General features: G+C 38.2%; 2 protein-coding genes across 2 annotated transcripts in view; one reads left to right on the top strand and one right to left on the bottom strand.

The window, feature by feature from the left end:
- The window catches only part of RORB (RAR related orphan receptor B), a 136,503-nt gene extending 127,385 nt beyond the window's left edge, over positions 1-9,118 (bottom strand). Inside the window, exon 1 of the mRNA XM_005489627.4 lies at positions 8,658-9,118. Coding sequence (XP_005489684.1) covers positions 8,658-8,664 — 7 coding nt within the window. The 5' untranslated portion in view covers positions 8,665-9,118. The remainder of the gene's footprint in view (positions 1-8,657) is intronic.
- Positions 8,692-27,268, top strand: LOC102062072 (uncharacterized). The gene is made up of 3 exons (XM_005489653.3): positions 8,692-9,093; positions 9,149-9,548; positions 25,161-27,268. Exons 1-3 carry the CDS (start codon positions 8,692-8,694, stop codon positions 25,433-25,435), a joined length of 1,077 nt encoding a protein of 358 aa, XP_005489710.1. The 3' UTR covers positions 25,436-27,268.
- The last annotated feature ends 107 nt before the right edge of the window (positions 27,269-27,375 follow it).

Here is a 27,375-nt window from a genome sequence, read left to right as displayed (position 1 = left end):
CTCAGTGGATGTTAATCAAACATATTTTGCCTCCACTGACATTGTTGTTTTAATCTTCCTCTGTATTCCAACTACTCATGTGAGAGATTGATATAAACTGAATTTTAAAGAACTTGCTATGGCTACAAGGAAACTAGCATTCTAAATAAAATATATAGATTTCTGAATGAGAAAATTCTGTGGAAGTGTTGCTAATTCTTTACTTTTTTCAATGCAATATTAATTTTAAGTCCTATTGTCCCAGTAATCTAGTGAATATATCTAAAAAAAGACTTCTGATGCAATACTGCGTACATCCTACCTATAGTACAATATTTATTAGAGGTTTCCCTACATTAAACAAAACAGTTAAGCTGGTATTTCTTGCATCACCTTTCCATTTCCATATGCATTCCTATAGAGAGAATGGTTTATGCAATTAAAGAGAGAACTCTAGCTTGCTGACAGGGACGTCCAATGATAGTACATGTACAGCTTATACAATTCACTGAAAGAAAACAATAACAGGCTTAATATAACTTCCTGAACAAACGAAATTAATTTCTCCTTGTCCACCAGTGGAACTCTTTCCAGAAGTTAGGTGTCTTTTCTTCACAAAGATGATATCAATGTATGGCTTTGTGCCTTATTAACACATGTCTCCTCTAATGCCATTACTTCTCTGTGCCACTAGACTGTGCTGCATTTGTTTACATTTGTGCTGCCACTGCATTTGAGTATCCAGCCTCAATTCTTGTGCATGGTCTCTCCTTTCAGTTTATTCCAGTTACTTTCAGTTCATCCCAAGTAATTACCAAATACAGTTCATAGTATAAATATTGTACAAAGCCTCCCAAACAATGTGCACTGAAGTAAGCAATGCTTTTCGTAGCCAGCTGATGCTTCATTCTTCCAGACTGACAAATACAAAAAGAAACAACAGAGCACTTGTTTCACTAGTCAGCCAGGACCTGAAATGTAATATTTATTTTCATTTTCCATCTTGTTTAGAAAAGCAAAATCAGTGCTGCACTGCTGACATGCACAAATGATCAAGGAAAAATGTGCTAGCAGGAAAGTCTTAGGATTTCCAAAATGCACTTCTGTGGCAGGCTCTCAAATCAAAAAGCTGACTCAAATAAATTTACCCTCACTTAGTAAAACTACTTGTATTTTCCAAGAAGGAAAGAGAGGACAACACATATCAATGTCTCTAAACAGAACTTTTAATGAAAATATGGTCCTTAATTTTGTTATAGTTCACCTATAGTAAAATCCCCTAACTGTCCTTCTCCAAAAGATCCTTATTTCTAATAAATCTTCTGGAAAAATATTTGCTGAACAGTTCTCAGTCTTCTAGCTAAGGCATGCGACCAACTTTGGACTGAGACTATAGCTTCCAAATATCTCTGAAACAAGTGCGCACTTTCAATGTGTAATGCACACTAAATAATCTAACCTTTGAAAACTATGCAGGTGCATAAAGCCTATCACTCTTTACCTCCTGTTGTAGTGGGAATAATAATTTAAGACTTGCTTATTTAAAAGCAGCTTTGTCTTTACTTTTTACATTTGAAGTTTATTTTAGGAGAACCATAATTTCACCTGAGACCAACAAAATGCAATATGCTACCCACTTGACAGCTCATTATTTTGACAGTAGACCGAACTGCAATTTAATTTTTTTGCCTTCTTTTGATCTGTTTTTCCCTCATGAATGCCTTCACTAAAAAAACAAACAAACAAAAAAAAACCAGCAAAAAACTAACAAAACCCCCCCCCCCAAAACAAAGAGAAGAAACAAAATTGAAAAAACACCAACAATTGAAACTTGTAACAAATAGATTGCTTGTAAAGATGTTTTTCCTTTAAAGGATTGCTTCAGAGGGAGGGAGAAAATTCAATGTAATGGGAATGCATGTCTTGTTCAGAAGCGTCACTCTGAAGGATAACCTCACTTATGAATATCATGGATTAATGAACCAGAAACATGACTCATAAAAAGAATAATTTTGTTATGGAAAGAGTTTGCTTGTTCAGGAAAGCTAAGTGACCATGGGTAACAAAAACAAATCAGTTAAATGTGAAATCGCCTGAAGAGCATCTGTAAGTAGACAGACTTTTATATACTGACTTTGTAATAATCATCAAAATTGCCCTTAAAATTATATTGCTCTTTAGCCATACTAAAATATTTCTTACCCTATGTAGCATATTCCTGCATAAATACAATACAAATATATGTATTTTCCTAATCTTTACTTAAAGATCTTTCCAATCTTTGCTTGGCCACTATTTGCTAGCAACAGCAGAGCAAAGTGCATGAGCGTAACAAATAAACAAAGTAGTTTGTTGGTAATTGGCAGAAAAACAATGTTTTTGAATACTTTTTATGTGTCAGCCTCAGCAGATAAAACAGGTATCATATTTACAAACACTTTTTTCCAGCATATATTGCAAACAGCTGTATTCAAACACTGAAGAACACCAGACAGTGACAACAGGAAGGTGACTTTACTGAAAATTTTTCTAATTTGGCATGCTTCTTATGATATCAATTCCTTGTGGCCTTATAATCATTCATGCTGCTTACAATCTCAAATCATTGGGTGTCGAAGGGACACAGAACAAGCAGTCAAATTCAGCTTGCCTTATTACTGTGAATAGTCCCATAAAACCTCACTGAACTACTCACATATACAAGACCCACAACTCTTCATAAATGAGTTTGTCTGTCAAGCAAGCATAATTGATGCTTACTCTTTAATAAGTATATGTTTTTAAACGGCCGCAATACAGATAAACATAAATTTACATTTTAAAAAGTTATTGCGTTTTTGTGCAGTAGTAAAAATGTAGATCCTCCATAAAAATTGTATACATGCATTTTAATTGGCAATTCATCAAAATAATTCACAATTAACAGCAAAGTAACAACATTTATGTCAAGCTAAATTAGCGTATATACTTGTAACAGAGGCAGAAACAGCTGTTAGTCTGTTTGCATAAACTTCCAGCAGAATGTGTCTGGCAAAGTTAAGCACGAACATTTCTGCTTCATAAAAAATAGTTCCAAGACTGAAAAAATGTAGAGGGCCAAATGTCTCATTAATAGGACCACTCAAGTGAGTAAGCATTGTTCAGTCAAACAAGGACCAGGCCATCACAGCTGTACTGTATTCTCAATCCTGTGCATAAATTAGAGTTTTTAATATGCTCATGAAACCAATATTAGAAACAAACAGAGAAATTGCACGATCCAAAAGGCACCTTCTGTCTGCCACCCCCAGTGACACTGTGTGATGTTTTATTCTCCAAGCTGCACTGCAGACTTTGCCAGACTGCATACAGAATCGGAAGAAAAAACAACATTGAACTTTTTTAAACACAGAGCACAAAGAACAACATTTTGACATCTACAGCTAGTCTATGAAAGTCATTATGGAAAGCCCCAACTGTGCTAAATGTACAAAGCTGTTAAAATTACTGTTTAAAGAAACTGATTTTAAATTCAAATGTATCAGTTTTTTAAATTTACACTTTGATTTAAGTTGATATAACAGGTTTATTAGCAAGCTCAACAGCAAGTGATCGAAGACAGAACTTAGAACTGTAAAAAAATGTACGACCACTAACACACTACTGTTATCTCATGACTGGGTAGCAATGCTCAGACTTTCTTATCTTTCTCAATTATTTCAGTTTTGAAACTGGAGCAGCTAATATATTTAGCACAATTTACCATAAATGTAACACCTGTGATTTTCCTCCTTAAAAGCAAAACTGACTGGTTCAAGGGTTGAAAGGGCAGGGTATGGACTTCAAAACAGCTAGTTAACATAACCATTATACTGCTTTACTGATAAAGCTCATTTCTATTCACCAGATGATCAGTTCAATCAATATTTACTCCTGTGTGCATCTTCAGCTACAAAGCACACATTCTTCAATTTTGCAGTGCAGACCTTAATTTCTGGGAACTCACTGCACCACTTGTGTGGTAGAAATTTTTTGGATAACTTGGTAATCTTTCACCCCTTTGAACTGTTTTCCTTTATCAGGTAACCCATCTGCACACTATGGCAGACCCTGGGTCCCGAAATTGTTTAATAAAACTCAGTACTGTTGAAGGTATACCTTACCCACATTTCTATGGATGCAAACGTCACTATGATATACAGCCATACCTCCCATAGTGCCCTAAAGACCTTCCACAAATTATCACAAGTACATTTCAAACAGAAATTATGACTTCCAGAATTCTTGTCTACTCAGAACACTTTTTTCCTGATAGATTCACTCCTAAATGCCAAAAATAGTTTTTAACCATAATACACAATTTAAATGCCCTCTACTACTCCACTGTCTAAAAAAACCACAGCAACTTACAGCTCGCCACTGGATTTGGAGAAGACCAACAGTGGAAGTCAGATATTTTCCAACCACAAAAAAGAAATTATTCTCAGCCAGTGCACATGGTATTTTTGCAGTTTTTAAATTAACTGTCACTCGACTTCCATCTATGAAAAACAAATGTAACTTTAAAAGAATAATTATATTATGAAAAAATTCTTATAAAATATCTATTTGTTATTAAATCATATAGTTATCTACTGATGAACTTTCATTATATATTCTCCTTTGATCCCTAATATAAATTGAAGATACCATATGGAATGTAAGTACAATCCAATGCAAAGTAAAAGTATTGCTGAGGTAATAATGGGCACTTATGCTTTCCCTTTTACTTTTGTTCCTTCTGCAGAGGTGTCACTGTTTATTGACTATATACAGCTGTATTTTTTATTACATGACACAGTTTATTACTGACTCACAATTTTCAAAGCATTTACTGACATTTATTAAATTTTACCTGTGAACACCTAACACCAGAAACTTGTGCTTTATCACATATCAAGGAGTCCCAATGAAGTCAAATAACATTATTCAATTAAGGAGTTGCTAGATGCACTACACTGTGAGGACAAACTGGTTTTACAATGGTAGGGTAAGGTCCTAAGTCCTTCCTTAAATACTCAATGCAATCGATGAATTTTAGAATACTAATGTTACATATTACAAACAGAGACATATTTACTTTTCCTGGAATAAACTGCAAAATAATTTTCCTTTGAAGTTAATGAGTCTATAAAGATTCCCTGCACTCATCTACTCAATTAAGGAGAACTCTAAGCAAGCCAGTCTCTTTATATGCGTTACTTAATAAGCTGGCTTAGAAATACTGCGTGTAGAATTTGAGCACTTTTATAATTTCTTACAAATATTTCAGTCATGCTAAGAAAATGGAGTAACTACATCATGCAACATGTATTATTGCTCATCCTGACACCAACAAGAAAAAACTACACATAAAACTCACTTAAATAACTTTGCTTCAGGGAGTTGTGGTGGTTCTTTTCTTTAGATGTAACAAAAAAAGCTTTAGTAAGATTTTCAACTAAAAGTTAAAATATTACTTTTGTAATAAGTGAAGTACTTGGGTACTAATGTCACTTTCACAATTCAAATAGATACAATCACAAAATTGACTTTTGTATGTGTACGAGTACAATATTCCCAGAGTAAAAGTAGATATTTTGACACTTTTTTTGCCACAGTTAACCTTCCACATCTGTGTAACAGCTGCATTATACCCAGAACTAACTTTTAATAGCTTTAAACTTTACAAATAATTTTAGTAAGAAATTAACTACAAGGAAAAATATAAGACTTGTTTTTCAGTTAAATAGCACAATCGTTTTAGTGCATTTTCTGTTCTCTTTTTCTAGAAAATATACTGAACTACACATTCTATGTTCTTCACTCCCTCACAGGATGTTGCCAGGAGTGGGACAGATGGAAGGAAGACTGTGATGAATGCTCACTGTAAATTTCTTTTACACCTATGTTTGCCTCTATAAAATACTGGTATAAAAGTCATCAACTCCAAAAAAACCCCATTTTCCATTCAGAGGGAAATATCGGGACCTACCATATCAACAAATGCTCAGTGCCCTGTACATTGCTCTGCTATAATTCAGTATGGCTACATATGCTTAATGGAATTGAAATCAAGGTTTGAAGTGCAGAAAATTATTATTTTGGATGGAACATGACCAATGACGGTAACAACAGCCAAAAACTGGCTTCCACAGGATGGGATAACTAACAGTCTATGTGACTCTCCGGTGCTCGGGGATTCAGCAGAAAATAGCCAGGTTAGGTATTTTTGGGCACTTTTTGGCCTCCGTCTCCAATGTGGAGCAGTAATGAACCACAGTAGCCCCTGTACATCCCATATCCCAGGTATTCTGTGCCAACTGCCCCAACCACAGCTTGGAAGGATCACAGCTCAGCTGGGAAAGTTCGGGGGAACAGACCACATGCTCAAGACTGAGCGCTTCCTCCTTCAAACCAACTGCAAATACAGTTGAAAACAACTACAGCCTTACAAGAAGGCTCACAGCTCTCTAAAAGCATCAGTCCATGGGAGCTCACAATCTGTGAACTGTGACTCTCGTTTATTTCCATTATTTGGAAAGCCACAAAGACAGATGCTCAATTAATGTGTAATGTTCCTTTTTAATTGAGGTGGTATGAAGCACTGCTCTTGCCTTGACACACACCTGTTGCAAAAACTTCACTTTACTGACCTCTTGCACATGATATAAATAAGAATGAAAGCTGCCTGTTTGTTTTTCTCCTCCAGCCTTTTTTTCCCCACCTGTAAATTCTCCATTGAGTAAGCATAAATACAATGCAAATACTAATTTGCATTCTAGGGGCAGAGCTGCACCTCTTCACATTGGCTGACAGCACAGCTAAAGGGGTGGCAGAGATGGTTAAGGAGCTGGGGCAGATCCCGCAGGAGATGTAACCAGATGTGCAGCAAGATATGCCTCCCTCTCCCTGCCCAGCACAGCTAGACCACCCCGGGCCTTGTTTAGAAGGAAAGTGTCTGAGGAGAGGGAGGACATTACTCATCACCCTTGTACAGGCCACCCCAGGGCAGGGGAGGAGAGGCATGGGAGCCACAGCTTGTGAGGATGAGCTGCCCACAGAAAGGGGAGTTGGGGATCCTGACCAGGGGTCACTGGATGGGCACGTTTTTAAAAACAGCCCCTGAGACAATGACCGGCTTTACTCAAATTGGAGGCGCTCTGGTGCGCAGAAAAAGAAAGAAGGAAAAAACCCAAACCAAAACCACAAACAATACCAAAACCCACACAAACCCCATAATCAAACAAATAGAAAATCTCCAACCCAAGCTGCAAAGCTGCAACAGGGGCCACTTTACAGAATTAAGTGTTTTCCTTTGTTTCCTGTTGCTCTTAAGAAAAACAAACACCGTTTAGCAAGTTCTTGCCAGATGCCCCACAACCAACACCCTAACAAAAGAAGGCTGGGGGAAAAGAAGGTCTTTTAAAATCGATCTGTGCCAATGTCATAGCTACAATTCTTTTAAAGTCAATTACACACGTGTGATTTGTTAGTGCTGCTAACACATGCTGTTACAGGAGATGACACCAAATAAGCTGAAATTCTAGCTACAAGTTCTTTGCAGTACGTGTGTGTGTGTCCCATCCCTAAACAGAAGATCAAGAAATCTGCATGCAGTGCAGTTGTCAACCCCCAGCGCGTCCCACTCCCCATAAGCCCTTCTCCTCCGTTCGAATACCCTGGTAGAGACTACCTTTTACCATGCCATGGGGTGAGGTAAGCAACCGCCCTACCAAACTGGGTGATACAGGGCAAGGTGGAAGATGGGGGCGGAGGAGCTGCGTAAACCCCGCGGACGCCCGAGGCTGGCAAGGGTTGTTCTTGCCCCGGTGCTGGTGTTCGTCCAGCCCGGGGATGGGGCCCAGGGGAGTTTGGTCTTGGGAGACAGGGAAACAACGCATTCCCATGTCCTCCGCAGCCCTACACACCCACCCGGGTGCCCGGCGTGCCAGCACGCAGCCTCTCTCCATCCCCACCGGACACGGCAGCTCTCCATGCCTGAGGGTGTCCCGTCGGTGGCGATATTCTGTTCTCCGGCGGGACCCTCACCGAGTGCGGCTGCAAGCCCCGGAGGAATCCCTCCCGCCCTCCACGATCGGGCTGCGCAGGCAGGACAGGCTCAGGACCCGAAGAGACCTGCGGGCACTGGGAAGGGGTTCCCGGGCAGCGCAACTCTTGTCGCCCACTTAGCAACCCATGAGGAATGGGGGCCTCCAGCCGACGTGCCGGTTGGGGAACAAAGTCGACGTAACTTTCGGGGAGAAAAGGGGAGCCCCTCTCCGTGCTGGCAACGACCCGGGACCAAGCGGCAGCGGGTTCCGCCGTATGGGACACCTGCCGCGCCCCGCGGGCAGCTGCAGGTGGGGACCTCACAGCACAGACACGGCCAAACCGCCGAGACTCCCTCCTGCCGGCCCTTCTGCCCCGGGCCAGGGCGGCGCCGGGCTCCCCGGGACAGCTACGCGAGGGGCGTCGCCCACCATCCGCCCGGAGCCTCCTCGGTCTGGGTTGCGGCCCCCGCGGGCGCAGGAATCAAACCCTAAGTAGCCACGCCGGCGGGCGGGCACGCACGATCCCTCAACTTTCTCCCTCGGACCCTCTTCCCTAGTACGAACCCTCTTCTCCCGCCCGTTCACCAGCAGCTTTCCCAAAAGACAGCCGCTCGCCGGCCCGCTTACCTCGCATGGTGTTGGTTCCCCGCTCCGCGCAGTCATGAAGCTCGGAGCCCAGGAACGGCACCGCACAAATCCCGTCTCAACACCCGCGAAGGTGGCAGCGGCCGCAGCTCCGCTCCGCCGGGAAAACCATACCTCCGGGGCGGCTCCGCGGGGCGCGGCTCCGCGGGCTCCCCGCCGCCGGGCGCGCTGCTCCGGGGCGGCCGCCCCGCGACTGCCCGCGGCTCAGCCTCTGCGGGGGCGCCTGGCGGCCGAGCGGCGGCGAGGGGCTGAGCAGGAGCGGAGGAGGAGGAAAGGAGTTACGTTAGAAAAAAACAGGAAAAACACGCGGAGGCAGAAGAGAGGGGGGTGCCGCGTGGATGGCAGAGCATGTGCGCTTTCACATGACAACGGCGCCCCTCAGCAGCTCCCCGGTGCGGATTTCCACTGCGCAGCCACAGCAACGCACGGAGCGAAAATGAGATCCAGTGAGAAAGCGGCAAAGAGGCTTATAGCTGGGGGTGGGCGGTGCCGCCGCCGCCGCCCCGCCCGCTGTCAGCGCCGCCGCCAATCGCCGCGGCCCGCCGGCTCCGCCGCCGCGGGTGGCCCCGGGTGCCGCCGCCCGGCCCGACCCGGCCCGGCTGCGCGGGGTCCGCGCCGCAACTTGCGCTCGCCCCGGGAGCGCCGGCCGGTCCTGCCCGGCAAGCGAGGCTGGGCGTGGTGGGGCAAGGATGGGACCGGCGTGCAGAGCTCTGGAGCTTGTGGAGGAAGGCAGCGGGCGCAGAGAATCACCCCGTTGTGGCGTTGTTAGTGAGGACGCGGTGTCTGCGGGGAGAAAGGCGAAGGCGCTCGGTCACCACGGTGTGACCCTCATCGGAAAACTTCATTTTCCGACGGGAATGGGAAAGTTTGGTGGTGAGTCATTTTCTCATTAAAGAGGGAATCTGGACGTCGAAAGCAATTTGTTTTCCGGTGTAAGACTAGCAGAAGGTTCTGCAGAAACCGGTGTGTTTCTGCGGCCAGCAGGATTGTCACGACTCACAACTCTCGCCCTGATTAACTGATAGACAAACTGATGTTTGTCCCCCAAAAAACAAAAAACCCAAACAAACAACCCCCCCAAAGAAACAAAAGAAACAAAAAAGGCAACAAAAAACACCCAAACAAACAAAAAGAGTATGGAATCTTTTCAATTATTGTTTTGTTTTGGTTTTTTTCCTGTGTGATAGATCATGGAACACAATCGAAACTCAGTAACACATCCTAAAAACAGGTCCCTATTACCAAGGTTTACAATTCCTAGCTCTAAGCCTAAAATGAAAAAAAAAAAAAGCCTCGGCTTTAACTAAAATGTATATAGTAACAAAGTTACTGTATCGAGATCATAAATCAAAATGGGATACATAGTTCAAACTGTTTAATTAAATTGGACATACCAAAATGGATTTATTTGTTCCTACATGAATTATCAGACTGAGTTCTATTAGGTCTCTTTTGCAAGAGGTCATAGGTATGATGTCTTTTGCTGTCTTAAGACTTATTCTAGGAAAGATACAAAGTGAAGTGCCCACTGTAAGTGCAAAGTGGCAAAGCTTTATTCTTGGGGAACAAGGTTACAGGGTTTAGAGGAAGCAAGTTCGTGTGATTAGCCTGTTTTAAACACCTGTTTGAATTGCAACTGAAAAAGAAATGAAAGAATCAACTCTGCCAGTATTGCAAATGTCTAGATTTACTTGACCATGGTGAATTTTGACTGTATTCACTGTAGTGAACACAGGGTCAGTTAAAAAAAAAGAAAATTCTTAATTCCTAAGATATTAGATTGTATTTGTATTCCTCACTACTGTATTTATGCAATTTATATACTGCATGCAAAGTTGTTAGGACCTCATCCAGAAACTTTTACCAATTACTTGGCTTTTAGTCTACTTATATCAGCACACCTTTCAGTAACAGTTACGTGCTCTCCATCTTTTCACTTCACAAGACATGGAATTTACAGTGGCATGTTTTCTTTTTAATTGGGATTTTAGCAGATGTGGCTGGTGGCAGTTAGGCTTGCCTCCAGGATTCTCTTCTATGGATTTTCCCACAAACCATCTCTTCAATCTGTTCCTCCTGTTCAAAAGTTTCTGAGGTAATTGCAATAAAACAACTCTTACTCATCACTTTGCAAAGCGTGTTAGGAAGTCTCATCTCATAATAGGTATCATTTATCTGGTATCTAATATGAAATTTAGTGAATAGTGCTTATGGCTCTTACAAAAGCAGCTAAGAGAGACAGCAAAGATTCCATCTACTTGTTGTATTGGAACCAGAACATTTTCTTTCCCTGCTGGATATTCACCTAGCAGCAGGAACAAAAGACAGTTGGATTTCAAGAGGAGGCATGCACTCTCTTTTCATATTGTTAAGACATCTTGTTCTTGATTATGCCAAAATGATTTTTAGATTTATTTGTTTTCAAGGTGCATCTTAACACCAATCAAAACTTTATTAGGTAAATAACAAGCTATCTACTTGCTGTGCTGTGCATTCAAAATACCTTACACTATTACAGTGAGTTCTGGGTCATCTTTATATGGGATTTGTGTGGTGCTTTTGACAATGGAGAAAAAAAATTTCATTATTCATTCTTAGCTTGATTTTGACAAAAAGCTTTTTTTCTCTTTCTCTTTTTCTTCTTTTTCTTTTTCTTTTTTTCCTACAAAACCCACATAATTTGGGCTCTGGAATTAATTTACATTTCTCACTACCATATCAAGTGGCAATTTTTATTTATTTACCATTTTCAGAAGCCTTGGTAGATTTTTAGTTTATTCATCTTTCTTGTTCCAATATAATATATGTACAATGATGTCTGAGAACATTTCACTAGCTAGGGCAAGTTGTAAAATTTCATTTTTTAAAATATTTATGATTAAATATTGTCTAATAAGTACTAGTAATGGTGGTGAAAGAATTAGACATGTTATAAACATGGGTGAGCTTCAGTGAGAGTCAGACAAATTACAAATACTGTATTTAAAAATACAAGGCTGCTTGAAGCTGTTATATGTTGAAGCAGGTACACAACACACAAGAAAGCCACATGATCTGAAGTCATACAGAAATTTAGATATTATTTAAAAACTGAACACATACTTTCAATAGTTAAATAAACTGAGTAGTACAGTTTAGCCCACTATTCTTCAAAGATGTTAGTTATCCTAGGTTTCAAAGACAGCCTTTTCGGGTTTTTCTCATTTCAGGTGAGTGATTCAGAGAAGTTTAGAAAACATCAGACAAATATAGTTTAAGTACAAAAAATAATTTGTTTTACTTCAAAATATAAACTAATATTCTATGGCTAAAGAGCTATATTATTGCTATTATATTTTCACTGCAAAATAACAGTGAGGAATTGATTTTCAGAATATTCACTTACATTAGCACCTTTCCAAGCACAATCTTCTAAGACAGTATTTAAGACTACATAGTTTTATCATTTTCATAACTTGCAATATGTTCATTAGAGCTATAGCAAGTTACGCCTAATTTAGTTGCTTCATTAAAAAGTACTGAATAAATAGTCAAAACAAACTGTATCAGGCAGGTCCCATTTAATTCTCCTGGGTATCAGTGGCTAATTTCTGTTGGCATGAAAGGAAGCCAGATGCACCCCATAGTCAAAATTTATTTCTGCGATTCAATAAGAGTAGCATGGTCACAATTTTCTTCATTTGTCTACAGCTTCACTGCCACACATTCCTAACTTCATGTAAGTAATAAAGATTTTCCAGTTTTTCTTTTTATGACTTTTGCACAAAGTTATTGACAGACTCAGGAATATGAGCTTCTCTCATGCATTCTTCACTTTAGATTAATTTTCTGAAATTCTTCCTATCTCATTATGCTGCCTGCAATCTGCACATGTACTATATTGTCTTTGTCTCCTATAAAGACTTATAACCATTATGCAATTTTAAACCATTTCCACAAAATATTATTAAATTCAAAACTCTGCATTTTCTTCCAAGCTAATAAAGTTATTTTAAAAGCAGCCCAAGAAAATCCTGACACAATAAGGAACAACATTTAGTAATTGAAAAATCTTTATTTATGCCAATTTAATTTTAGAAACTAAGTATTATGCAAGACAGGACAACCAGAAAGAGGAAAAAAATAGGTGAAAAACTATGTTTGACTTTTTCCTCTGTCTTGTGAAATGAAAAGCAATCCCTAGCCACAAATAAAGAAGCTCAACTCATGTAAATACTTCATGACATCTATTTCATTCTGTCTCTTCTTCCGTGCCTTAATGGCAGAAATTGTGTCTTCCTCTGCTTTACATGCAGTGTCAATCACTGATCATGTAATAAAGTATCCCAATTGAACATGGAACAGAAACAGAGACTAGCTGAGACACTAGATACCATCACCACCTCACCCCTGACAAACTGTTCAGCACCTGAAAAAACTGTCTGTTAAGGATATAATTGCTGCATTAAACCTAGAACACCAAACTTTGAAATTATATTTTGGATTCTAAAACCTAACTAAGGAAGGTGGTAAATTTGACAGTAGTACCTATACCCAAGTAACCTGAAGTTTTCTCTGGAGAAACTACAGCATATTCAAACATTGATGAGAGAGGAGGCAGCAGTGAAAGGCTGTCTTCCTGCAGCAAAAAGCCTGCCAAGAGGCAGTGACCTTCCAGGATTTGTATCCACGTTCTCCATCCTTGGAAGGTCCAAGGGTTCCTAAGTTGTTTTGAGGCAATCCAAGACCAAGAACAGGCTCCAATGAAGGAGATAGAAAGATAAGAGCTGGAAGGAATATGTGAGCAAAAGAAAGTACTATAGGAAAGAAGCATGACGCAGAAGACCTGCCTTCAGTTCAGTGCTTCAAATCCTCCTGGCAGCCTCTGAGGCACTAGACACTATAGCCTGGGAATGAGACTCTGAGTATCTTCAAATGTATATTGCTCTCATTAAGTAGTTTAAGGTTTAAATGTGAGCATGTATTACAAGCAAAAATTTTTCCCTTTAAATGAATACTGACCCTCCAGCTAACTATTCTTTCAGCTTCATGGAAACAGTTTGATTTTTCAAATTTGTAATACTCTTTTACTGGAAAATTGCAAACCCAGAATACAGTTATTTTTATTAATCAATAAATGAATTAATTTTCTAGTGGAATCTCAGTATTCCTATTCTTATTTAGGCACTACAGTTTTACATTATAAAATCAAAGAAGTTCAAAACCTTTATTCTAAATTCTTTTTCACTGTATGAACAATTGATGTTATTTCTGAGCTAATATCTGTTCAGAAAATCATAGTATTTAGTATATCAGATCTGTTTACACAGTTTTTAAAAACTGATCCTTTGCTATGGGTAGCATGTAAAAGCATTTGCTTGTTATTAATTGTCTTCTAAAAGACGTAAAATAAAGGCAAACAGAAATATTGTATATTCATTTGAAAAGAGAGTATCACTGAAATTGGAACCTTGGATATAATGGATAACAAGAAAATGAAACAGAAAAATTTAGAGGGCCTAACTTTCTGGACTTTATAAGAACCATGAAGCATATTGACTGAGTAATCCATAACATTCTCTTGATCATTCAGTTGTTTATTGTTATGTCACAATAAGCTAGTAGTACCTGCAGAACAAGGCTGGTGGTAAAAGGCTAATTTGGACTAAGCAATTTTAAAACGGCTGTATTCCCTGGTTTTGAACTGAAAAGTAAGTATTTATTTCTAATTTTCACTCAACTGAGAAATATTTAGGTATCAATTTGTTGCCCTGCTTTCACTTTTGGGGCATTCATATCTGGTGTACTGTTCTAGACTTACCTTGTGTGCATAATGAGTCCACTGCTAGAGACCATAGCCTTAGTTGTAGCTCAGAGCAACAGCTGAAGTCAAGGATGCTTAAGGGCTTCTCTTCTAAGTGCCTTCCTGCCTTCCTGCCTTCCTGCCTTCCTTCCTGACTGCCTTCTTTCCTGCCTCCCTCCCTTCTGCCACTTCCTTCTGCCTCTTCCTTCCTTCCGCCACTTCCTTCCTTCCGCCACTTCCTTCCTTCCGCCACTTCCTTCCTTCCTTAAAAATACGCTTAAATATAAACAATCAGGCCAAGAGTATTCAATGTGTCTATTGTTGGCCTAGTTTATGAAACAGATGAGAAAAGAATCAGGTTTTTGAAAATACACATATTAAAAAGCAGATTTTTAAAATCTTAACATATATTTTTGAATAGAAAAAGAGCTTACAGATTGCTGACTCCTATTTTTGGCATGATACATTTACAGGCCAGTGCAAAGCAAACAAGATAGTTACTCAGATAACAAAAATAATCTCCAAAAGCAGAAATTCCTGTCGATGCTCCCCTTTCATTTAAAAGAGCTGTTTCTCTTATAAAGCTATTAGCACCACTTTAATTTATGCAGTTAATTTTTCCATCCAGTTTATAGGCCAATCCCAAGAGGGAAAAAAAATGGCCCCTGCTCTATCCCTTACATAAGGCAGGCAGATTTAACAAGTCTTGATCTGAGAAAGTAGTAATGCAAATGCTCAGGATTAAACATGTGGTTATGTGCTTTTTTTTGAATTAGAATCTGTGTCAGAATGCTTATTTAGCTACAGTTCTGATATTAAGAAAGTCTTCTTGTGTTGGCTGATCTGATACAGAAAGTGGCATTGTTTTGATTGTTCCTTTTGTTTTATACACTTATGGTAAAATACATCACGTATATAAATATTTGTATGAGAGACATAGATTAGCTAATAAACATTTAATGTCTTATTTCCAAATTTATTTTTGTGATGTCTATTGTGATAAGATATGACTAAGACCAAAAGAAAACTTCTAGATACTGTGATATAAAAAACTCTGAACCACTCACACTCGTGAACAGATGCACACAAATGAGTTCTCATAAGATGTATTTGGAACTAATAAATGCTGGTATAAATTTAGTTCTTGGCACATACACTACCCCATGGTATTGTTACTCTGTGTCACTACAGCATGAAAGTAGAAAATACTTAAATGATTCAACTTTTAAAGACATTCCAACTATTAAAGATGTTGGGACCTCCAGCCATAGCTGGCTTACGGGCTGATAAATGCACAGGTTGGACAAAACTAAGCAAGACCAAGAAGCTAATATTCCTTTAAATCTCAGTTCTCCAGGATGGCCACTTGCACCTGACAAACTGCAAATGTTCTCCACGGGTATCTTCAGTTTAAATCCCCGGAACAGGAAAATATAAAAGCCCACTAGGACACAGTGTAGCATAAAGATGCAAGCCAGTTTTAAATGAAGTATTTTGGGTACTGGCAGCAGTCAAGCTGTGATAGCAGAAAGCTTACTCTGTGCAAGAAGTTTATTCTGCTGCATGGGCATGTTTAGCAGCCTGTTCTGCACTTCATGCTATTGTGAGGTGGCTGCTATGCAATGTTTTGCATAATACCTGCCATGCAAAATGTATCCAATAGACAGAGGCACCTGACAAATAACAATTAAATGGGCTAGAGCTACACGGAAAAAGAATATATATAATACACATTAAACATGTAATTAAAGGTATATTATACACTATAAAACTATAATTGCATAGTTTATTCTAATAATTTCTGCCAATTCATTATACCACTTCCCCCTTTCTCAGAACTTTTCTGTGTAAAACGTGGCTGGTCTTGAGATGCATGCTTTTTAGAAAGAAAACATTCACATGAAATAAATGAGGCATTTCTGAGGGAACACTACCTGTAGTGGTGCATGTGTGTAAATGAAGAGTAAATCTCCAAACACCTACAGTTATGGTAAGTTTCTCAGATGAAATGAACAACTTCAAGACAGCTGCTGCTAATAGGACACAATGAAAAACCAGCAAAACCTCTCTCTTTGCTGTTAATGGCAGTGACAAGAAGATCCTGGGTGCCCCAGGCCCATAGGATGCCACTGCATTGCAGGGAGATATCTGTTGTGTCGCATTAGCTTTTTTTTCAGGTAGGCAAGGAATGACTGTACAAAGAGGTATCAGGTTATTAAGCAATATGGAAGCATGATAGTAAGTTCAATTAACAGAAAGAATATAGAAACATAGGGAAAATGTTCATGTAACAACAGCAGGGACACAATTTTCAATACAGAATAAATAAGAAATAAAGGATAGGTTTAAACTCCTATATTTACAAATTAGGGATTTTAAGTAGAGATTAGAATTACATAGGGAAACAGAAAAGTACAAAAATAATTGCCTTCTTAACCACAACAAATTGAAATTAATGTAATGTTTATTCTCCTGTTATCTTTCCAAATGTTTACCAATTCATAAATGCAGCCATTTTAGATACACAAAGTAAGCAATTTACCTTATGTGGGAGAGAGATTCATACTGCTATCTATTATAAATATTAAAATCACTTATTTACAAGAACAACAATAGACAATAATGAGGAAGATAAGTACTAACAGAGACAGGAACAGAAATTAAAAACAAATGAAATTAAGAAATAAAAAATTAAGAAATTAAAAAATAAATTAAAAAATTTAAAAATTCAATTAAAAATTAAGAAATATCCTTAAAACCACTGTATGATACTTTGGTGCCTTACTTGGTACTTCACTATATCATGTTTTGTATATAAGATGTTTTTTGTAACTCTGCCCAGGATACTGCACACCTTACTAAGCTAAGACCAGAGAGAGGGAATACTGAGGGGGTAGAAGGTTACATAATTCTTCTTGTAAGTTTTTTGAGTTTTAGAAGAACTTGCATATGTTACAAAAGTTCTTTCTACTCTGTGCAATTACAGTAGTCTGACCAGACTGAAAATGATTGGACTCCACAGAAGTAGTGATTTTTTTGAAGGCTGATAAGTGCTAAATTTGGGAAAAGATCTTAAAGCTTTTTCTTTCAGCTCTTGAAGAAGTCTATAAGCTGTTGAAATTTTTATTTATTTGCAAATAAAAAGTAGAGTGTTTGCAATTTTTGGAGAATAAGTATTGTCTTAGATCATTGTATGATAAACTATGATAACTCCTATACTTCTAAGGGCTCAATAGAATGTACAAGTACTATGCATGTATGACTGTATATATAAAAATAATTTAATAAAGCTCTATCTTTAGGGGAAAAAAGAGTGATGTTAGAAAACTTTAGTAGTGTATTGTCAGCATCAGTTATGTAATTGTTATACATTACAGACATTTTTAGACTGTCATATTCAATGTTTCTTTTAGATTGCGAAGATACTAAAACAAGAGTCCACTAACAAGAAATAAAAGAAATTAATGTCAAGCACTTCTAAACCTCTTCAAAATTACAGAAAGTGTCAAAAGAATGATGAGAACAATATTCAAATGACAACTGTAGAAACACTTTACAAATTACAGTCATGTCAGGTTGTTCCTTGCGAGCTCTCCAAGTCATAGCAGGTTTATGTTTCTTTTCCTTCATTCAAAACAAAAAAGCAAACAAACAAATGAAAAAAATCCACAACAAAACCAAAAACAACCAAAGAAAAATACACACCAAAATTCAAAAATTAAAAGCCCATTTTCATTGCTTCCTTGGTGTTAATGACCTATACTATTGAAATAGACATCTTTAAAGAAGCAGCCACTTTTCCAAATACAGAGAATCAAACACCACATAAAGAAACAAATCAAATCACTGCTCTGTGCACATCCCCCTGGCGAGCTGGATTATATGTCAGTATAACATTTGGAACAGTTTCTATGCCGAATCAAACCTTTCATTCCCAAATATACTGGTGCAGAGAAAGCCAAGGGCCAGATTTCGGTTTCAGTCTTCAGCTATTTATTTCAGCTATTTCAGCTATATCTAAGATCAGAAGTCAACATTGATAAATACTGTTTTGTCCATAGACATTACCCTCTTGCTCCCACTAAATCTCCTTTCAATCTGTTAGATTTTCCTGCAGCATTTTAGAGCTATTCATTCATGCCTTTGTCTTGCTGCATCTGTGTTAGTTGATGCCTGACTTACAAACTGACCCTGCACAAGGGTCAGTTTTATTTCCCTTCAGCTCCCTACATAATTTGTGTAAACCAGCAGATGAGTGCCTAAGTGCTGGCAGCAGATAGCGTGATATTCAGCTCTAGCAGTCCTACATCTTACTCTGACCTCCAGCCTGACCAGGAAGGAATGAGCTGGTCAAAACCAGTCAAAGTCCAGTCCTATCTGGAAATAGCAGAGAAAATTATTTCGTAAGGTCTGTCCTGCAACAGTGTTCTGAAAGTGAACATTTGTGTGCAGTGCATGGCTATTGATGGGTTCTTGCTGATTCTAAACTCGAGCCAAAAAGTATCCGTTAAAACACAGTAGTCAATAATGTCTTCATAGGTAGGAAATTCCTTCCAGCTCTGCCAGAAGAATGACTTCCCGTGACTAAACTACAGCCTAAAACAGAGCTGGATGTAAAACCACTGATGAGTAGGGAACATCAACTTAGCCAGCTGTTGTATTTGCGAAGTGGCACAGGTACCACAAACAGAGGGACGTTCCACTGGTTTTATGTTGAATTTTTAATTTCAGTCAATGGCTCTTTCCTTATATTTTTAGGTGATCTCAGATACTGAGGAGACTGCTTAAACCTGTGGAATGATGCGTGTGTTCTTTTACTCAGGAGGACTTTAAATGATAAGCATACACAAATGGAAGATGAGGACTATGGACTGGTCATGAGCTTGAAATTCATTTATCAACGAGGACCATAAAAAATTGCTTCTTGTGAAAACTGCATTTTCTGAATTTTCAATTTTTCTATGCCTGTAGCTATAGTATATTAACAGCACTTCTCCCCCTTTCACTTCTCCATTTCTTTACACTGTAAAGTACATTGTTTTGGTTAAACAGTTCCACCAGCTATCTCACTCTATAAGATCTGAAAAACACCGTTTTCTAAACACATAGTAAATACTGTGAAATTGTGCATTTTAGGAAGCATAATTTTCTTTATACATGCTATAGAAATAAAATTTTGAGTTAGTATTCTCTGTTTGCAGAGTCTGATTGTGATGTCACTGAGAAACATCTGCATATAGCAGTGGTTCTTTGAATGGAATGAAAGGAAAAGACAGAATGATAGGAAAGGGAAGGGAAGTTCTGGGAAGGGAAATAGGGAAAGGGAAAGGGAAAGGGAAAGGGAAAGGGAAAGGGAAAGGGAAAGGGAAAGGGAAAGGGAAAGGGAAAGGGAAAGGGAAAGGGAAAGGGAAAGGGAAAGGCAGGATGAAAAGAAGTAACAGGATTAAATGAAAACTATATGTGATATGGTCAAGCCATATAAGCACTGGCGAAGCTAAACACTTATTTAAGTGACATGTATAGTAAACTTGTACTGATACTTGGCAGAGGAAAAACTGTGAATTAAGAACATTGGAGAAAAGTATAATTTTTTTTACCTTAGTGAGATTTAAGGATTTAAAGAGTTGTCATCCCAGATTTTCTTCTAATGGCATTTTAAATAAAGATCCCAGAGAAACAAATATTAATTGGTGAAACTGAGAATTAATGATTAAAATGTAGTGTCTGAGGAAAAAAAGCTGCAAAAGACAAAAGTGAAAGAAAGTACAACACCTAGAGGAAAGATTATTGTGTGCAATTTGGAAATAAAACCTGTCTTTTCCTTGGTACTTGCAGTTTATGAAACTGTTGCTTGTGTAATTTTTCTGCAACTTTCTGCAACATTCATACTTTGTATTGCCTTGTAAGTGTGATCAAATCAAAGTCAGAGAAGATGTAGCGGTTTGGTGTACTTGCTAAGATGTCTTTTACCTATCAAACCTGAATTTAGGCAACGCCAAGCACTGGTTATATTGAACTGTATATCCTGCATTAAAAAAAAAAAAAAAAAACACAAAAAGAATGAATACTGGAAACAAAAACTGTTATACCAAGTAATTTTGGATTTGCTTTACTTTATGTTAATTTTTTTTTAAAAAGAAGAAAATCTGATCCTAAATATCAGCTTTTAAATATAACACAGATCCTAAAGCCACATTAAACATTAACAAAAGCTATTTATCAAAATAAGAACATTAATTAAAAAAAATCACTGAGTGCCACATTTGACTAGTTGACAACAAAAATAAAACGAGATAGACATGACCATTTTTCTCCTCAAAAATTAAGAGCAAAAGAATGGAATCAGCATTCAGCAGATGTGATGAAAAAATCTGCAGAAAAACATATTTATGAAGTATACTGAAAGAAAGGATTATTACACTTAGAATGAAATCCATATGGTTTCCACAGGGACCTGTTTGAATTAAGGCATAATTTTTAGACAAAGCAAGACTAATTTGAAATTTGTCAGCAGTGAATAATTTACTTTGTCCTTTTCTAAAGCAACATTAGCAACAGTTTTTTGTTATCGTATTAGAAATCTAAGATAATATCTCCAAACTCAACTCATGCCATGTGAATTTACTGGAGTTTTATCTTTAAAACTTACCCTTTTCATTGCTGTCTTTCCTTCTTAGTGTGACTTGCTGAGTATCTTGCTCTATAAAACAGGTTATAGAGCTGGAAATGGTCTGTAGCATGGAAGTTAGTCCTGAAGCTTCCACTGGGAGAAATACATGTTTTGACCAAGTGGCTTTATCCATAAGTCCAGAAGTCTTTGGAACAGAGGTGGTGCAGCAGCTCCAGCTCCAGCTCTGGCTCTGTTGGCACATCCTGGTTGCAGCAGCTCTTCCGATTCACAGACTACTCATAGCAAGCGTAGCCCCAGACAAGCCTGTGAAGCCAAGTTCTGTTCTTAGTTACAAGGATACAGCTCTGAAGAGATGATGGCCTGTTTTATTCATTTGTGGTACATACTGGTGTCAATGTCTTTGGATAGGAAATTAATGTTCATTCAAGCAACTTCCCACTCATGTAATATTACTGTCCCTACTGAAATTATGGAAAGATATGACTAAGAGAAGACTTCAGAACTTTGTAAATATTCAGTTATAGTATAATTTGCTACCAAATTGAAACTTGTTTGAGACTGAAGCAGAAGCAACTGTGCTGAATTTATTGGAACTGCATCTTGTTTCAAACTGCCTCATAGCTTTATTTAAAGATCTGCATTCTTCAGAGAGGAATTTGGAATAATAAATGTTTCAGCCAGGCTGTGTAAAGTGTGTAGGTATTTCCTTTCACCCTAGCATGAGTTTAGGAGAATCAGCTTTTATTCTCATATATACTTGATGCAAGACTGCTAAGAAACATGCTGAGATTTTTTTGCAGATTTTGCTTTCCATATCTGAAAATAAGAAGTGATAGTAGTGCTCCTGTAGTCTCAGTAAATAAATATTCCACCTTAACTGTATTCAGAAATTTACATATGTGCCAATTCATTATTTAGGCATAATAAAAAAATTTAAAAATCATCTTTATTAAAAAGTTATGGGGTTTGACATAATATCCTAGGGTGAAGCCAAGGACAGATAACACTAGCAAACTAGCTGTGAACTTCATTAATGACTCATTTCCTCAAGATTTAAATAAGCTGTAGCATGATTTGAGGCATATTTGGAAGAACAGCTGTTTTTAATTTAGACTTTCAGTCTTTATCTTTAGTCTAACTACCTTGGACTACGGATTTTCAGCAAAAATCCTAAACTAGTAAATTGGCAGCATTAGTAAATCCTAAACTAGTAAATTCAGCTAAAAATCTAAACATTAAAACTAGGCAGAGAAGGCACGAAGATCTGAAATGACCCATACTCCTGCTTCAATATGGGTAGAACTGATGGCAATTAAAATTCACCTCCAACATACCCAGGAGTATTTTCCCGGCATCTCTTAGGAACTTTTCCCTCCAGGCTTTTATTTTACCACTATTAAAAAGGCAAATGCAGTCAAATAAAAACTAATATAAACTCCATGCAAACAATTCATACAGTTTCAGTATTGCTCTATTTTACTGAAGCAATGCAAAGGATAGTACTACCAGCACAATTCTTAAGCAGCAGCAGTAGATTTTGAATAAAGAGCTCTGCATTCCACTGGCAGCTGAGGAGATCAAACAGAAAATATGTCAGCAGTATAGACCAATGCATTATCACCCCCTCCCTCTTGCTGCATAACTGTGCTTCATAATGTGCCATAACATTGGCAAGCACAGCTCAGAGCTTTTTAAGAACACAAGGAAGCTCATGAATAATGGTTGAATCAGGAAAGTGATAATTAAATGAGACAACTGAATGCCAGTGGAGTCCCCAGTGGAAAACCCTGTTCAGTGAAGATCATCTTCATTTTCCTGGGTTTAACGGTACAACACTTAATTTTTCAAACCAACATTTAAATGAAAATACTGAAGTTCCCAAAAAGATATGAGGTATTTTCCTGTATGTAAAAAGCTCTGTTTTAAAATGGAATGTATATTACGTGCTTCAAATAGAAAAAAAACCCAAAAAAACCATAAAAGCTTTGATTTTTGATTCAGTGAGATAAAATATTTTGTTCATTTACCTAATTAGTCGACACCATTTAATTTATATTATAAAATGTGGCAAACAATAATGGGTAAATTGTAAGTATCCTGGCTTAAATGTTTGCTTCATGTTTCTCCTTGTATTGGAAGTATAGTAAGTTTTGTTCCATCTCCCGTTTCACCTACTTTGTGACCTTAGAGCAAACATGGTTTGCTGCTATTTATCAGTGACCAGTCTCAAATTTTTATACAATAAGCATCTCTACTGTCTCCCTGTCCTGTCACCAGGCCAAGCTCCTCCTAAGGTTGTGCTGCAAGGAGAGGCTGCCATGCTCCTTGTGCAATAATCAACACTCAGTGGGTCCGAGAGACAGGAGCTGCAAGCTGTACAACCAAATCCTTTTCGGTTTCGTACTCTCCAATTAAGTGCTCTCCACAGTTCACCCCTTGAAACAGAAATGAGAAATGAGTCTTGTTATGGAACAAAAAATTGCTTTTTGTAAAAGCACTAAAAGTCAAAGTGATTAAATGGCTTGACATTCACGTGGACATGATGGCAAAATCTGACTGGAACACAACAGTTTTTGTGACTTATGGTGTGTGTAATATACATTCATTCATCCATTTTTATTTGAAATAAAGTCATAAAGTCTTGTTCCTTTATCACCTGACTTGTCATTCTTAAAAAAAAAAAAGCCAAAACTGACTGACAATGGATCTCAAGATTGCATTTTGAACAAATTCAGAGGGTTTTTTTTGAATTGTCAGTTTTTATGTATCTTCTTGAAAGGATATTTTCAGCATCTGAACTGCCTGAATTAAAAGATCTAGAAAAATTATTTGGGGTATGTTTTTGTTAAAACACCATACAAACTATTTATTTATCATATTTATGTGATTTTTTCAGTAAAATTTTAGTTTCAGTCTTTGCTATGCTGGTAAATGCAATGGAAGTTCGAAGAATCCTTATACTGCAAAGGATAAAAGCTCAAGCTTTATCACCTAAATCAAGGTGATGTGAAAGCAGTGAAGATTATTTATTCACAGAACCTTAATCCATCGTAATCAAAGTTCTGGGTTGGGCATATAATATCACAAACTGCTCTTAACACACACAAGAATAATTAATAATACAAAATTTCTTTTTTTTTTCCAGTAAGGAAACTTAAAAGTTGCTTTCTCTCTTGCTTTGCCAGGTGCCTCAGAAAACTTGGCCAATGCAGATTTAACATATAATGGTCTTATTTAACATATAATGGTCTTATTTTTAGACTCTCTTAGTTGTTCCAGATCCACTTTATGGCACACAATTCCAGTATGTTTTCTACCAGAAGAAACTGAACGTGGTGGTGGCCTGGTTGCAGAGATGGGGTGGAGGTTTTTAGCACTGTGTGGGTGTGACCACAGCGTTCATTCCATACCATCAACTTCACTGCGTTCAGCAGGACAACCTGGGCACCAGAAAATAGTTCTTCTTACCAGGCTTGCTGGAGCAGAGTGGACAATTGCCTTAAAAACCCGCTGAACTTGGTTCCTTCTACTTGGTGCTTCTGCTGTCCACCATCTCCCCGCTGTCCCATCTCTCCCCTGGAGGAGGACGGTGCGGAAAGGGACAGCTCTGAGGCACCAGGGTAAGCACCCTGGCAGAGGTGTTTCACACTCACACTCACACACACACACACACAGATCACATGATGTTACAGAGATTTGCAGGTGGCAGCGCAAGCAACTACAGAGAGCTGAGCTCAGCCAGTGGCTGCACCATTCCCCTCATGATGAACTAACTTCCAGGGTTTGTTTGTCCTTGTTTTCCATTGTTTTTGGGCTGGGGACCAGAGGGGGAATGTTAAGCTGTGGGAGATCTCCTCACCCCATTACCTTTGTTTCCCAAATAGCTAGTGTGCAAGCACCACCTTTGGGAAGCTTTTTTTGTTCTCCTTTATTCCCAGTGGTGAATACCCTTGTGTGGGTAAATCACCTTCTCTTTTTTGTAGTCTTGTTATTAAAACTGCTGCTGTTATTGTGGTTTTAGTACATTTTTATTGCAACTCATAATTTTGCATTTACTGTCCCTTACTTACAGAAAGAGACTGGGGGAGAGGATGGCTTGTTCGAAGTTTAATTGCCCTGCTGGGATTGAAATCAGCACAGACAGAAGAACTTCATAGGTTAAAATACCCTTTGGAAAGCCGGAAAACTCTGAATCCCCTCAGTTCTCAGGAGAACAGAATGACGTGGAGCGATGATTTAAATGGTTATTTTCCAGCCATATTGGTTCTCTGGTGCACTGTGGTGGCACACAAGCAAGCTGGTGGAACAGCAACTGAAGGTTCTTGCTTAGGATGGCATAACTACTAAATGCAGCTCTGCACCAGCTTGATGTCCCTCCCACATACTAGAAATTAAACAGCTGAATTAAAAACTTCCCAGGTTTTTGTTTCATTTTAAGGATTTTTCAGTTATATTGGGGGGGGGGGGGTGGTGAAATCACTAGGAAGCAATAAACCCAAACAGCTTTTTTCCATTTAGCTGCTGAACCAAAGAAGAAAGAGAAAATACAGTCTAGTCAAAGAGGACACCCTAAATCATGCTTCATATTTTTTCAGATAGTGCATATGACACTGGCATTATGGAAAAATACATAAGACGAAGTTATGCAGAGTGATGTTGCCAACCACACATTAGAGATGGGTCAGATTATTTATATGTGACTTCAGAAGGGTAGTGTAGAAAGCTTCTCAGAGCTTCCCATATGCTAATCTGCATAAAAAATGTTGGGAAATGAAGTGCAATATAAAAGAGAAATTTAAAATTTTGGTCTTGCTAATAAAGTTAGAGGTGTCAATAAAAATAAGACAAAAATTCCTTTCCTTCTAAAAAAATAAGGTAGCTTTGTGGGAATAGGGTACCAGAATTTATTTCAACCTTGGTGTTTTGTAGTCTTTAGGGGGAATTATTTTTTGGTGAAGAGGCTATTGTTATCCTCTTAAAGAGATGAGATTATTGCCCCCATTTTGTCCCAGATTTAGCTAAAGAATATTTGCTTTAGGCTGGGATGTCAGTGAGAAGGAAAAAAAAAAAAAGTGAAAAAAAGCAAATACCAAAAATGGGAAAGCACCTTAAATAATCTTTAAAAGTTCATTGTTCATTGTGAGGGCATCTTTAAAGCTGTATGGCATTGGTTTAATTTAGATCAGATGTGAAAAAAAATTACAGTATCATTCCTGATGCCAAAACAGATGAAGATATCTGGAAGGTGCCATAATCTCGTAATCTACTGAATTAGGAAGGATCTGAAAACCACAAAATTTTGAATTACTACCTTTTCTTTGCCACTGCCTTTCAGGTTAGCTTGAAGCATCTCTCTTAAATGGCTGCAGTATTCACAGGTGTAGGAAAGATATGACAATTTTTAACTAATTCACAAATTTATCAGGAGAAAAGATAAATCTTGCTTGGGAGAGAAATTTATAGCTGAAAACCATCAAATTACTTTTTCTCAAGTTTGCGCCTGTACTGAGACTGTGAGTAACAAGGCACTTTAATTCTGACAAAAATGAGTGAATACAGCCCCAAATTTACTATCTTGTCTCTTATTAGACAAATGTTCGGGGATTTTATTTTCTTCAGTTGTCCTAGAATAAATTTTATAAAGGGGCCAATTTTTTTTTCTTTCAGATACAGAGAAACCTCAGAGTTAGGAAAAGTCAGAATTTTATGGATTGAGCTCTTTATTCCCAAGCGTTAACAATTCCCATCTTCATAAAAATTCATCTTAGTTAGTGAAGTTATGAATCTTTCCAAAGCGGAAGTTATCACCTGGCTAAGTTAATATTTGCAAGAGTTTAGTAAATAAAATCTCCAAAACCAGCCTCCCTTAGGATGTGGCTTGATCACTCTTTGCTACACTTCACATCTGCTATCTCCAGCAAAAGTATTCCATTGATCCCTGTTTTTAATTAAGGAGACCTATGCTAATTCACACTGATTTTAGGACATAGAGTCATATTAAAAACTGTTTGGAGGTCTTCCCTGTCTAAGAGCAGGCAGCCAACTTTGTTAAAAGTACAATTCCTGACTGAGACAGAAATCTTCAAATTAAGTTAATTTTAAAATTATAGCAGTTATTGGTACAAACAAATAATTCTGGGGACCCAGTTTCATGCATTTCACTCTCTAAAAATCAATACAATAATGACCTTTTTGCTTTCTGAAGCAGATGTGGTGCATGGTGAGCTTCTGGGCACATCCTGCTCCCTCACAGAAGGAGCGTGGCACTGTCGGATTGCTAGCGTGCC

Source organism: Zonotrichia albicollis, chromosome Z, assembly GCF_047830755.1.
Source record: "Zonotrichia albicollis isolate bZonAlb1 chromosome Z, bZonAlb1.hap1, whole genome shotgun sequence".
Lineage (NCBI taxonomy): Eukaryota > Metazoa > Chordata > Aves > Passeriformes > Passerellidae > Zonotrichia > Zonotrichia albicollis.
Note: the sequence above shows the minus strand (reverse complement) of the source record. Positions and strands in the feature narration are given on the sequence as shown.